Source organism: Neomonachus schauinslandi, unplaced genomic scaffold (genome assembly GCF_002201575.2).
Source record: "Neomonachus schauinslandi unplaced genomic scaffold, ASM220157v2 HiC_scaffold_223, whole genome shotgun sequence".
In the NCBI taxonomy this organism is placed as follows: domain Eukaryota; kingdom Metazoa; phylum Chordata; class Mammalia; order Carnivora; family Phocidae; genus Neomonachus; species Neomonachus schauinslandi.
Genome location: NW_025408924.1, coordinates 9,828 through 24,188, shown reverse-complemented (window position 1 = coordinate 24,188; position 14,361 = coordinate 9,828). Strand labels below are relative to the sequence as shown.

The 14,361-nt window shown below is 41.4% G+C and overlaps 1 protein-coding gene across 1 annotated transcript; it reads left to right on the top strand.

Annotated features, from left to right (window-relative positions):
- The first annotated feature begins 1,102 nt into the window (after nt 1-1,102).
- LOC123323695 (synaptonemal complex protein 3-like) lies at nt 1,103-10,806 on the top strand. The gene is made up of 10 exons (XM_044912161.1): nt 1,103-1,226; nt 1,978-2,047; nt 2,224-2,258; nt 2,418-2,476; nt 2,850-2,917; nt 3,797-3,967; nt 4,840-4,939; nt 6,721-6,819; nt 10,520-10,624; nt 10,753-10,806. Exons 1-10 carry the CDS (start codon nt 1,103-1,105, stop codon nt 10,804-10,806), a joined length of 885 nt encoding a protein of 294 aa, XP_044768096.1.
- The last annotated feature ends 3,555 nt before the right edge of the window (nt 10,807-14,361 follow it).

Here is a 14,361-nt window from a genome sequence, read left to right as displayed (position 1 = left end):
CGATGCTCGATGCTCGATGCTCGATGCTCGATGCTCGATGCTCGATGATGCTCGATGCTCGGCACCAGCGCGCCCGGAGGGGCAGTTTGGTCCAGGGGGCGTGTCTCGGCCGAGGTCCCGCCTCCCGCATGCGCGCTGCGCCGGCCAATCAGTAACGCTCCCGCCCAGGCGAGGCGGGCGAGCTCCTCTCCAGCGCGAGGCCCTCAGAGGAGCGTCGCGGAGGACGTGGTGTGGAGGTCGCTGTGCAGGTGGAGGGATGGAGGGAGGGACAGAGAGACAGAGGATGGGGGTGGGGCATAGGGGACCCTCAGGGAGGCCCAGGCGGGTAGGGGAGGCGGGCCCGGCGGCACTGTGTGGCCACGGGGGTCTCCTCAGACGTGAGGGGGCCAGGGTGTGGGGCAGCGGCGGCTGGGCTGGCCTCTGAGGTGATGTCCCCACGGGGTCCTCGGGGGCTCCGGCAGGACACGACGAGGCCCCCGAGGGCGGGGCTGGCAGGGCAGGCAGCGGGTCCGACGGTCCCCACTTCCTGGGAGGGTCACACCTGGTGAGGAGGGTCCGTCTGCGTCTGTCCCTCCTGCCCGGCCACCCGGCAGGACAGTTTGGTCCCCGGAGGTCGTCCTGGGGTCCAGATGGCGTGTCGAGGAGCCGCCCTAGACCCGACGGTCCCCGGACAGGTCCGGACAGGTGCAGAACGGTTTGTTCCCCATCCAATCGGAGGGGGACACTTAACGTTAGTCCCGGCCACGGTTGGGCCTCCAGACCAGCACATTGTCCCGCGGGGGCCTAGGGGTGGGGACGGCCTCTGTCCCAACGTAGGGCGACAGAATGTGGCGGAAGGTCCTGGCACTCAGATGTCCCGGGGCTGGTCGCATGCGCTCGGTCGGAGCCGGGGGGCGGGGGGCGGGCGACGGGGGGAGGGAGGGGTCCACCGTCCCCATCGTCTTTGTCCCCTCCTGGTCCAACAAGAGACACGAGGACACACACTCTCTGATCCGCGCAGAGGACCCTTGCCTGGCATCGCTCACTGACCGTGTCCCCCCATTTCCTTAACGCGTGTTTGTGCTCACAGCGTGCAGGAGAGCTCAGAAGACACCTCCTCGGGATGGCGCCGGCTGGCAGGAAGCGCCTGGGCAGAGCTGCGAAGGCCCCGGTGGTGGCTCAGGGTACGGCAGCCTATGACTTTGGGAGACAAGAGAGAAGAGAGCTGAGGGGGCCAGAGGCTGAAGGTACTGCCTATCTGACACCTTTTGCAGATACAGCGCTTGTTGATGCCGCACGCGGGGCAGGTCACCGCTTTGGAGTCCTCAGCGTTGTAAACAGTAAAATCCTCGTGTGTGTGTGTGTGTGTGTGTGTCTGTCTGTCTCTGTGCGTCTGTTCTGTCTCTCTGTGTGTCTGTCTGTCTGTCTCTGCGTGTGGTGTGTGTGTGTTGTGTGTGTGTGTGTGTGTGTGTGTGTGTGTAAAGCAGTTCCACGTACCAGAGGTTGCCCACTTGATCCTCCTGTCCCAAACCAGGATTACCGAGGCTTAGATAGCAGCTCTTCTGCTCCCCCGCAGTCCTTCTTTCCAAAATATCTCACACCTGCTGGGTGATGTACTCTGGCATTAACCTTGAAGGGCTTGTAACACCGTCTCCATCGCATGGTCCTGGTCCCTGATCTAGTTTCATCTGGCCTTGCACATGCATGCTTCCTTTCCTGGGTCTGCCTTAAAAAAACTTTTGTTTGCGAGACGGAGGCCTAAAAAACTCCACGGTGAAGGTATTGCTCCCTGAAAACTGATCAAAATGCCATACTTCATTTTATTGTTTTAGAGTTAAATGCAATTAGCCAACATGCAGTACATCATTAGTTTGTGACAGAATGTTCAGTGATTCCTTAGTTGCGTATAACAGCCAGTGCTCATCACATCACGTGCCCTCCTTAGTGCCCACCACCATACTTCATTTTAAAATGTTTTCCGCTTTTATTTCCACGCAGGAAACAGTCCACTAACTGAATACTACGGGGGAAGAAGTCCTCCAGCAGGAACATTTCTGGCAGATGTGGGGTAACGCGTTTAAAGTAATTTTCCCTTGACCCATAAGGTACTTTAAGAAAAATAAAGGTTGGCTCAGGTAACAAGTATGTGACGTATGTGAAGCCCTTGGCATGACATATTTCATCCAAAACATGCGTGCCGTTTTAGGTACCCTTCATTAAATACCTAATGTCATTTCTTTACAGGAATGAATTGCAGAACATGTTGGAAAGATTTGAAGGTAAGATTTAGGAGCTATTTCAGCGAAAGTAAGTTGTTTTGAGCCATAGAACACACATTAACAAGAAATGTTAATCAGTGGGCTACAACACTGTTATTTAATGCCTTGTTCTCAGATACAGGATTTTCCTTAAGTATTTAGCGTGATTTGGCTTCATAGATTTCCTTAGTTCCCCTTTCTACTGTGGATGTGCAGAGACTGGGGCTGCCAGTGGTGAGGTAAGAGTGATGCTTTTATTTTATACATGGGTACATTTGTTGGACTGTGGGGATATCAGAAGAATTTGCACGAAATAATCTCTCTTCCACTTCGTGTCCCAGAGTGAGTGATACATCAGTTTTTAATATCAATTTTTAATTTTCTCATTGTAGTTATTTCCCTTGACTTTTCTATTTATTTTCTTTGGTGCAGAAGTTTAAATTGAAGCCTGTAAAATAAGTCTTTGTCATGATGCTTTTACACTAATAGACTGTGCAGTGGAAAACTAAAGACCACTTTGCCAGCATGCTAGCAACGTGTGATCAGAACCAATAAACCTAAAAGTTTTCAGCTGTTCTGTCAGATGTCACTTAAACATTAACCGGGTTACAGGGCAAGACTCTTAGTAAAGAGTCCGAGTCAATTTTTGAGTCCTCTATATGGATCAGTCATACAAGCAGGTATGTATTGAAAGCTTTGCTCTGTTTGGCGGTGTCAAGGTTCTCGGTGTGTGAGCTGTCTCATAAATTGATTATTCTACGTGGCAAACTGGATATATAAAGTGGTTGTGTAACAGTGCGCCTTTTCCTGGTCCCTGGAAAACAGCTATTGATGTCCGATGCAGAACATACAGTCAAATGCTTAGGAAAGCGTTTTTTGAAATATTAAAAATTTTACTAATTGCAAAGCTGCTTTTTAAAAATGCTGTAAGAAAAACTCCATTTGTTTACTAAAAAACGTATTTAGGAAGTGTTTTTGAATAAATTCTTTTATTTCCTTCAACTCTCCACGGTCTTTTAACTCAAATATACTTAAAATCCTCATTGACTAAATTAACACACACACACACACACACACACACACACACACCTTTCTTCTCTTTTCATTTATTTATTTGTATCCCTTTTGGACACTTTTAAAACAGAATGATAAAGTGTGTTTTATATATCGACTTTTAACAAGAATCCATCTCAATGAGTCCTTTGATTTGGAGGATATTTTATAAATTTATTAAAGACCAGCCTGTACAACTGTCTTTTCATGAGAAAATTAAAAGACTGTCATTGAGGAAACCCCCCCCCCCATTTTTATTTCACACATTTTAGGAGGTAGTAACTTTCGTTTATTAGCTCTTTTCCAGGATAAGTTAAATAAAAGGTGTGTGCAGGCAAAAACAACAACAACAAAAAATTAGGATTCAGATATTAGTAACTGAAAGATTTCACAGGTGAAAAAAAAGAAGCGAATAATCTTGATTTCTGATGTGAGGCCTTTTAAAAAAATGCTAATTTTCTTTCCAGTGCTGCTGAACCAGTATTGCCTATGTTGTCTTGAATAAGCTGCAAAAGAGGATTTTCAGCATTAAGTGTCAATAAGTGTATGTTTAATATAGGTGACATTAGAAAGCTTCTTTATGAAAAGAGGAAAAGATGCATGATGGATACCAGAGCTTCTGTCAAAAACATTAACCAGAAAATTGAGCGTGTTTGGAAAACCCAGGAAGAGCAAAGGTAACGTTGTTGGTTTTTGGAGCCAGAAGCTGTGTGCAATTTCTTAGTATTTGTGGTTACAGATTAATTCAGAATAATGCTGTCATCCTCTATCTGTCGGAGTCTCTATTGAAAAATACGTTTGGCTTGATTTGTATCTCAGCAAATAGTTCCTTTAGTCCTGTAAGTTCACAGCTTAATTGGAAAGAGATGTATTATCTAGAGGCCAATAAAGATAACCCCTTTTTTCTCCTTTCAAATTGTAATTGAGCTTTCTTAGTATAAGAAAAAATTATATTCATTCTTGGAGTATGCGAGCTGAATAAGAGGCAAGTGTCTTACGATAGTTAGCTGTATTCAATTATGCAGAAAAGATTAATCTTATACTTGAATATTTTTAAAATGTATCCCTATTGGGTTCACTGTTCTTTTGTACAAAATCTTTATTGTGCCACAGTGGGTAAAAAGTGAAATATTACTGTTTGGGAGAGTTACGTTATATAAGTGAATACGATACCCTCATTGAACCTATTTATCATTCCACAACCTATATGTTATTCAGCAAACGGATGAAAATGAAAAAATAAAAACAAAACCCCTTGTAGATAAAATGCATTTTTTGGGAAAACTTATAATGCAATAAATCTTCCTTAGTTTTCAAGAGCGAAGGCATACGGGAGAGCATCCCTCTTAAGACAGTTAGCGGTGAGTGACAGTTAGCAGTGAGAGTAAGCCATCGGCTTTATTTTGCTATTTTCCATCAGAAAATTTCAGCTGTGATCATCCCCTTCTCCCTTTATAGGACATTTATGTCCAGTCAATTTGGTTTTGAATGGGTTTGCTTTTCTCTTAACAATATAAGGTATGACCCTATTCATTATTATGTTTTACAGGCAGAAGCTTTATCACGAATACTGTCAGCAGTTTCTAACTTTGCTTCAAGAGTGGGATATAGATGTGCAGAAAGCCAAGGAAGAAGAGGAAAAACTAGCTGTTGGTATCAGGCTTAGCTTTATAATTAATCTATTGTAACCGAGTCTCAAGTAGGAATGGTGAGCCTGGCCGCACCTCAGACCTGTAGATTTGAGCCAGAGTCCTGTTTCCATTGCTGGCTACGTGTGTGGGCCCCGATCTCGGAAAAATCAGAGAGGCACAGGCGCACATCCTACTCACAAAAGCCCTTGGTCTTTACTTCCTCTCTCGGTTGGGATTCCTGCAGTTCCGAGGGACAGACGTTTGCCAAAGTACAAAAGAGGGATGCCTTGGTTTATCTGAAGAAGTCAAAGGGAGTTTTGTGCCAGGTACAGCTGAATGAGTCCGGGTAACAGTTGCTTAGGCAGTGCCGTCTGGGCTCTGTCTCCATCTCCTAGTAGGCCCTCTCCACGGGGTCAGCATGATAGCACCTTACAATCCTAGATTCACTACCAGGTTAGTAACCCCAGTGTACGGAGATAACCTTTCTCCATAGGTCTGGCAGAAAAGTCCCCTGGACTGCTATCAACAATCTAGTTTCAATCGTTTGCTCATTCCTGAACGAGCCGTTGAGTTCAGGGCATGGTTCGCTCTTAACGGACAGGCCTGTATCACATTTAGGAGTAAGGATGGTGGAGGAGATGTTGCTTTCTGAGGGCAGAGGAGGAGGCCTGGAACTGTTTCCTGAGAGTGGGCCAGTGAATGGACAAGGGAAATATCATTGCCAAGCAACATTCCGGTCCAATGTGGGTTGGTGTCGTAGCAATCACAAATTTATATGAGACTAGTACTCATGGTTGTGGCTGTGTCTGAGCCGCGGGAGAGCTGGATTTCCCAGGGTTGGGCTGAGGTTAGCCGTGCACCTCGACAGAGTGAGAAGGGGGCGAAGTATATAAACAAGGGTGTAGGTATAACCATTGGCCACGGATTTAGCTGGAAGGGGGGAAAATGAGGACAGAGGGTGGAGACAGGGGACGATGAAAACTGTTCCATTCAGTGGGTGTCGGATCCTGCTAGGGTACTGGGCTGTAGTATGAAAGGGAGCGAGCCACAAACGCAGGGACGTAGAGGTGGAATGTTGGGCAAAGTGGACAGACAGTGTAGTACAGTGGTCAAGAGCCTGGACACTGGGACGATAATGTTTGGGATCCAGTTCTGATTTTCTAATTGCTAGCTGTGAAACCATGGACAAATTGCTTTTCTCTGAGCCTCAGTTTCCTCACCTATGAAAGGGAGTATAATGAGAGTACTTACAGGTTTTTTGTTTTTGTTTTTGTTTTTAGGATTTAAATGAGCTCCTCTATAATAAGCTTATTTGAAATGGTTCAGAACAGTATCTGTACATAGTTCCTCTATAAGTCTTTGCTATTAGTAACGTCATGTAAATGTTTCAGTTATCGGGCTGACAAAATCTAAGGTATGACTCTGAAAGTGAGTGGCTAAGTAGGGATAGAACAAGATCACTGGTGGAGGAACAGGAAGATCATGGAAGGATTATTGGAAGGATCATGTGTGTGGATTTTGAAATCAACAAGAATAAGATACATGTTTTGAATATTGTTAAGAAAGGAAATTTCCTACTTAGTGACCAGCAGACAAGACCATTGTGGTGTTTTTGTATGTTACTGGTAAACACAAACGATGTAAACTAGGTCACGATATTTGATAAAAGAGAAGATACTAAAAAAATACTTACTTAAAAAACGATTCAAGTTTAATCTAGATTTTTGTTGTTGTTGTTAAGTTTTAAATTTTACCCAAATGGTCATCACAGCTTTTTTTTTTTTCTTTTATATTTGTAGAATATATTTCGACAGCAACAAAAGGTTTTGCAACACTCTAGAACGGTTCAGAGCCAGAGAATGCAAGCAATTAAAGGGTTGTATGAGCAATTCTTGAAGGTCCGTTGAATTTGGTAACACAGTGTATTCTCATAAAATGTAATATGTATATGGAAGTAGAAAATAGTTGTTCTTCCTTCTTAATACATGTTAAAAACATTTTGGTTATGCCTCTAAAATCAATTAAAATTAATTAGGCATTTTCCATTTTGCATTCATTGTTCTGATTTAACATAAATGCTAAATGTACTCCTACTTTTCAGATTCATTCACGGTTTTGTGGGTGTTACTCAAAACAGGGACTGGTAGATTGGGAATTTTACCAAGAAATATGCATATCGTGCACGAAACTGATCCTTTATTAACAATTTAATCATGGTTCTTTGTTCCAGAGTCCGCCTTTCTTAGGAGAGTAGTGATGAATACATAGTTTGAAAGTAGGAAGTCTTTAAATCATTTCTCGATGTCATTTACTTTTCTTTGTGCCGCCATTGTTTCTTAAACAGCAAGTAGCCAATTTTATTTTCAATTGCATTTTATAAGTATTTTATGGCGTATTTGCTTGCAGAATTATTAAAGTGACTAAAAGTGGCTTTATATGCCAACTTACAGTTGCGAGAGACAGCACAGATATATAGGAGAATGAAAAAAGCCAGAGTAAGACTATAAGCTTGTGAATTGAGATTACCTTCAGTCGTATTTCCACGTTAGCGAGAATCATCCTCAGTGACACGGACCTCTTCTTCACACGGCTATATACTCGTTTGGGAGTGGATGGAATCCTGTACATTCCCCTTCTGTTTTTGGTCAGAGTGCTGTTGTCGTTGTTGTTTTTAATGTCCTAAGAACACTTAACATGAGCCCTACCCACCCTCTTTTGCTCTTTTGCATGGGGACCATAAAGTTTTCCCAGCTTCATTCGTTGAAGACACTATCTTTTCCCCATTTTGTATCCTTGGCCCCCTCATCAAAAATCAGTTGACTGGGGGCGCCTGGGTGGCTCAGCCGTTAAGGGTCTGCCTTCGGCTCAGGTCATGATCCCAGGGTCCTGGGATCGAGCCCCGCATCAGGCTCCCTGCTCGGCGGGAAGCCTGCTTCTCCCTCTCTCACTCCCCCCTGCTGGTGTTCCTGCTCTCGCTATCGCTAACTCTCTCTCTGTCAAATAAATACATAAAATCTTAAAAAAAAAAAAAATCAGTTCACTGTATATGTGGAAGTTTATTTCCGGGCTCACTGTTCTGTTCCATTGGTCTATACATCTGTCTTTATGCTAGAACCGTACTGTTTTTATTACTGTGGCTCTGTTAATATAGTTTTCAAATCAGGAAGTGTGATGGCTCCAGCTTGTTGTTGTTGTTCTTTCTTGGAATCGCTTTGGCCATTCACAGTCTTTTGTGGATCCACATGAATTGTAGGATTGCTTTGTAGAGGCATTTCTGATAAAAAATAGCATCGGGGTTTTGATGGGGATAACATTGAATCTGTAGATCGCTTTGTGTGGTATGGGCCTTTTAACAATATTAAGTCTTCCAACCCATGAGCATGGGATAATTTTTCCATTTATGTATGTTGTCTTTAATTTCATCAGTGCTTTGTGGTGTTCAGCGTACAAGGCTTTCACCGCCTTGGTTAATTTTTTTTCCTAAGTATTTTACTCTTTTTGACGCTATTGTAAATGGGATTGTTTTCTTGATTTCACTTTTGGGTGACTCATTGTTAGTGTGTAGAAATACAACTGACATTTGCATGTTGATTTTATAACTTGCAACTTTGCTGAATTCATTTATTAGTTTGAACAGGGATTTTTGCGTGTGTGGAGTCTTTGGGGTTTTCTACATATGACATCACGCTATCTGCGAACAGAGACAATTTGGCTTCTTCCTTTCCAGGTTGGATGTCTTCTATTTCCTTTTATTGCCGAATTGTTCCAGCTAGGACTTCTGGTACTATGTTGAGTAGGAGTAGTGAGGTTGGGCGAGCTTGTCTTATTCCTGATCTTAGAGGAAGAGCTTTGAGTTTTTCACCATTGAGTATGTTAGCTGTGGGCTTGTCATATGTGTCTATAGTACCTAGTTTGTTGAGAGTTTTTATCATGAGAGAGTGTTGAATTTTGTCAAATACTTTTTCTACAGCTTTTGAGATGATCATGTGATTTGTTCTTTAAACAATCTTGTTCAAATACATGGTAAAATGTCACTCTTCTAAACTAACTGGAATGTTTAAGCACTAGTAATATAATTTCAAAATAAGTATTCTTTAAAGAATCTTAGAATTACACATATGCAAAATAGTTATATTAGAATTGTTTCCAAGTAGAGAGCGTGTTGCTCTAATGCTCTGTGAAGACCATTTTATTGATGGGTGTGGAGGTTTCATAAAGTAACAGAAATTATTTCTTCTAAATGTTATCGCCCAGTGTAACCACTTAGGGTTGGAAATTTAGTGTTTTCCTTGACTCCTGCATTTCCTTACCCTTCCCCTCCAGTTACTGTCGGGCTGTGTGATACTTACCTCTGCAATGGTACTTTAAATTCTTTCTTCGAATTCCCACTGCTTTCTTCGAATTCCCACAGCCCTAGTTGAGGACCTCATCGTCCCTCGCTCCTGCTATTAAGCTCTCTCATCTGATCTCTCCGTCCTTCATAGGTCTGCGGTACTATCTTCCCACGAGATTGTTCTTCCCTCCTGAAAGCCTGTCAGTCGTTTCCCCTTCTAAAGTCTTAGATATTCAAAGATTCACCATAACATGATGCCCTTTTTAGTTTTATTTGCTACATCCTGTCTTTAATCCCACCCTTCCTGATAAATGCTTCGTCTAAACTAACTATTACTTCCACGCTTTGCTTATGTCCTTCCCCTGGAAGTGGTTTTAACTTCCTTATCCTTACCTATTGAAATCTTTTTCTTTCGCCAACCGTGTCGGCATTAATCTCCTTTTTCTGCTATGTAGCCGCAACAAGTTGTGCTTCTATAACTATCATAAAATTTTTGTCTCATTTCTGTTTATGTTTGCTCTTGGCACTGGACTATGGAAGAGACTGTGTATTCATTTTTAAATTCCTCCACAGTACTCAACACGGTACCTTCTACACGGTATGCACTATTTCACCACTTGTTGAATGAATGGCAAAATTTACAACGTAGGTTGTGTTTTTCATAACTTGAAGAGGTCACATCGCAGATCATTTTATTCCCTCTAAGGAAATCATGTTACGCTGACTATTACTGACAATAAATGTGTTATTACCTGGTGTTAGAAAGCTTATTACTGGATTTCAAAATTATAGCATTCGTTGATATGGACTCCCAGTCCTTTTCTATTTTGGGGTCCATTTTGACCTCGACCTTAACTGCTTGACGTTTGAGCAAAGCGTACTATAATTGTGTCTCCTAAAATAAGACTATTTTGGGGCACCTGGGTGGCTCAGTCGGTTAAGCGTCCAACTCTTGATCTCAGCTCGGGTCTTCATCTCAGGGTTGTGAGTTCAAGCCCCGTGTTGGGAGTGGAGCCCACTTAAAATAATAATAATAATAATAAATAATAATAATAATAATATTTCACTCGAATCTGATATTTAAAATTTTTCTTAGTGAATGTTTTTGTCTACGTGTGTGATTTAGAATTTTTTTTTATTTCAAATAGATAACGGCCATCACTGGACTATTAAAAAATTGTAGTACTTTTGAAATTTAATTTTGCATGTTTTGAACATAGGAAGAAAAATGGTGGTTTGTAACTGGACTAGGCTTTTTGTTTTAGAGTGTGGAAGACTTAGAGAAGAATCAGGAAAATTTTCTTACTGGTGAACAGAGTGAACTTAGGAAAGAAATGGCCATGTTGCAGAAACACCTTATGATGGAACATGTAAGTAGTGTAATATTTAAAGGTGAAAACTAAGGATTGATTTAAACATTGAAATAGTCTATTTGCTGTTATATGCATAATCCTTATATAAATATTGAACAAGTATATTCTCTCCTTTCATTTAATAGCAGCAACAAGAGGTGGCAATTTTTCAAAAGTCTCTTCATTCTCCGTTATTTTGATGACATTTGAAGAAAGGACTAAGTAACCTGATAATTGTGGTCTAACAATTCTAGTTTAAATGATTACATCTTGTTACTCGTTGGCTTGTTTGAGTGCAAGGCCCTCTTTCTGTGTAAACCCAAGTGAGACCTAAACAGTTATGTGAGTAGCAGTAATTCCAAAGTTATATGCAGGAAACGTTCAGACCTTTGGTAGTAATGGTGACTTTCTCTCCCTAACACTGTCAATTAAATTTTAGCAAGAAAGATGATTTACATTTAAGTTTGCTTCAGCGAATCTGTACCAGTCCCCAAAGATAGAAAGTACAATCATAGAGGGTTACGTTGCTCTTTCTGAAAGAAAAGAAATAATGAAAGAATACACCCTTTTGCATATACTCATTAAGTTAAAGAACCAATTCTAATGAAAATAAGATTTGAAGTACAATCTACTCCACAGAAGTACAAAATTTATTAAAAGCAACTTAAGTTTGTGCCCCAGAATAAATGAAACTGCTAAAAGTCATTAAGACAACTGAGTAAGATATGTAAATGTCGACTTGTGAGACATGGAGTTGTGAATATGCCATTCCCACCAAAAAAATTAAAATGTCATTTAATTGATTTTGGTCCACTATTAAATGACACCTGCCCTTAGCATTGATTAAAAGTATTTTATTAACATATACATGTACTTGGTTACCTGTGGTTTAAATATTTCATGCCTCTCTTTAGAGATTAATTACCTAGAAAGTTTTGTTTTGCAAGTTTGATATTCAGTGAGTATATGGAAAGTTGATTGTATGCTCATCTAAAAACGTTAACAATTAATTCTCACGCCTTGTCTTTTCTGGTGCACTTTTTACATACAAAACCACGTGAAATTTTCAACTGGAAACATTTGATTTCACAAGCATGAAGTTGTTTGAGAATTAGTTTGGAATAAATCGGCTAGATGTATTCTCTTTCTAAGTTACTGAAATTCCTTTCATGAATCATTCAGAACAACAACAACAACAACAAAAATACTCCCGTTTGGAGGAGAGGACTGTCTTTCTCCTGTTTTTCTGTATGTTTGATATTTTAATTATGGCCGCTAGAGCCCACTCTTCTGTTTGTTTTATGGTTTTCCCTGTTTTTAAAGTAAGCCCAAACATACTCTTTTTTTCGAACTTCTGACTTATTTTTTCTTTTTCTTTCTTTCTTTCTTTCTTTCTTTCTTTCTTTCTTTCTTTCTTTCTTTCTTTCTTTTTTTTATTCATTTGGGACAGAGAGATACAGAGAGAGAGAGAGAGAGAGAGAGAGAGAGCATGAGCAGGGGGAGGGGCAGAGGGAGAAGCAGATTCCCCGCTGGGCAGGGAGGCCGATATGGGACTCGATCCCAGGACCCTGGGATCATGACCTGAGCTGAAGGCAGAGGCTTAACCATCTGAGCCACCCAGGCTCCCATCGAACTTCTAACTTATTTATCTTCTGTAGGAAGAAGGGAGTCCTCCGCCATGAGTGAATATTTGACATCAAGGGACAGTTTACTCCTTAAATACCGTATTTTTTTTGGTGAAGGCTTTTCCCCTTAAGCCAAAACATTAAGTCTTAAGTACTACTTCAAACTTTTTTTTCCCCTCGGGTTTTTGTTTAAATTCCAGTTAGTTAACATACAGTGTAATATTAGTTTCAGGTGTAGAGTTTAGTGATTCAACACTTCCATACAACCCCCGGTGCTCATCACTGACAAGTGCCCTCCTTAATGCCCGTCACCTATTCAACCCATTTCCCCCCGCCCACCTCCCCTGTGGTAACCATCGGTTTGTTCTCTATAGTTAAAAGTCTGTTTCTTGGTTTTCCTCTCTTCCCCACCCCCTCCACATTCATTTGTTTCTTAAATTCCACATACGAGTGAAATCATATGGTATTTGTCTTTCTCTGACTGACTGATTTCGCTTAGCACAGTACTCTCTAGCTCCATCCACGTTGTTGCAAATGGAGAGATTTCATCATTTTTTATGGCTGAGTAGTATTCCTGTGTGTGTGTGTGTGTGTGTGTGTGTGTGTGTGTGTGTGTATAAAACGCAACATCCAAAAAACAAATAATCCAATTAAAAGTGGGCAGAGGACACGAATAGACATTTTCCCAAAGAAGACATACAGATGGCCAACAGACACATGAAAAGATGCTCGATATCACTCATCATCAGGGAAACACAGATCAAAACTACAATGAGGTATCACCTCACACAAGTCAGAATGACCAAAATCAACAACACAGGAAACAACAGGGGTTGGCGAGGATGCGGAGAAAGGGGGCCCCTCCTACGCTGTTGGTGGGAATGCAAACTGGCGCAGCCACTCTGGAAAACAGTATGGAGGTTCCTCAGAAAGTTAAACATAGAACTACCCTGAGACCCAGCAATTGCTCTACTAGGTATTTACCCAAAGGATACAAAAATAGTAATCTGAAGGGATACATGCACCGCGATGTTTGTAGCAGCATTAGCAAAAATAGCCAAATTATGGAAAGAGTCCAGGGGCCCATCAACTGATGAATGGATAAAGAAGTTGTGGTATATTTCAAACTTTTAAGGAGACCCTCACTTGAGAAATTTTGCCACCAGGCACAGAGGCAAAATAAGTACGCCAGTGTGTTCTCTGTGTATTTAATTCACATGGGCGTATTTTTTCCTTTTAAGGAATATAGACTTACTGGCTTTTGTTCAATATGCTTTTCTCCTGCTTCAGATAATTATAGTACATGCTCATTACTCCATTACTTTTCTTATTGTTTCATTATGCAGCGTAGGGGCTGCAGAACCGTTGGATCAAATTAAAACTCGGGTCAGATGGGGGGAACGGTATCTCACCGAATGGCCCTTACTCATAGTGTTACCTGACATCTGCGAATAAGAAATGAAAACCTTTAGCAGAAATTTGCCTACTTCTGTTTACTATCCATAGAAAGATACGCTATCTACAGAATTACTAAACTGCCAGTCAAAACATAAAACAGTAAACGGAGTCTCCAAAATACCATTCACTTTTAGTCCTGTGAGCTACCTATAAAAAAGTAGAACAAATTATTCCTTTATTGCTTCAGATTAATATAATTTGATAAAAATCACTGGATATTTTACCATTTAAGTGTTTTCCCTTTTATTTTTAGTACTGGATATTAGTTACAACTTGAATTTGAGGTCAAGACGAGTCACTTAACTCACATTTGATAGGGGAACACTGATTCTCAAACTTCTCAAATCCATGGGTGGGTAGCCTGTTAAAGTTTCAACATCTGAATGGTATGCTATCAAAGCGGGAATGATAATAACAGTAAGACTAACAAAGAACTCACAGTGTAGTTAAGTTGGGAAGGTGGCCTCCCTGCGCGGCACGGCAGTAAACTCATATCACAGTCTCACGGTTCCCGTGGAGCGCTGACATAGCTTAGCCATTTATCGAGTGATGACGCCAGAGAGGAAACCCGCCCATTGTGTGCGTAGTTTCCAGCCTGGAGTTCCAGGACGAAGGGCTTTATTCACACCATGAATCATCAGTTCAAATAATTTCTTACCACCAACTGTGTGA

Bases quoted from the DNA above. Each gene is read 5' to 3' on its own strand.
- LOC123323695 (XM_044912161.1), top strand. From the start codon at position 1,103: ATGGCGCCGGCTGGCAGGAAGCGCCTGGGCAGAGCTGCGAAGGCCCCG. The intron at 3,968-4,839 runs GTAACGTTGTTG...TATGTTTTACAG, and splicing joins AAAACCCAGGAAGAGCAAAG to GCAGAAGCTTTATCACGAAT. The intron at 10,625-10,752 runs GTAAGTAGTGTA...TTCATTTAATAG, and splicing joins AACACCTTATGATGGAACAT to CAGCAACAAGAGGTGGCAAT.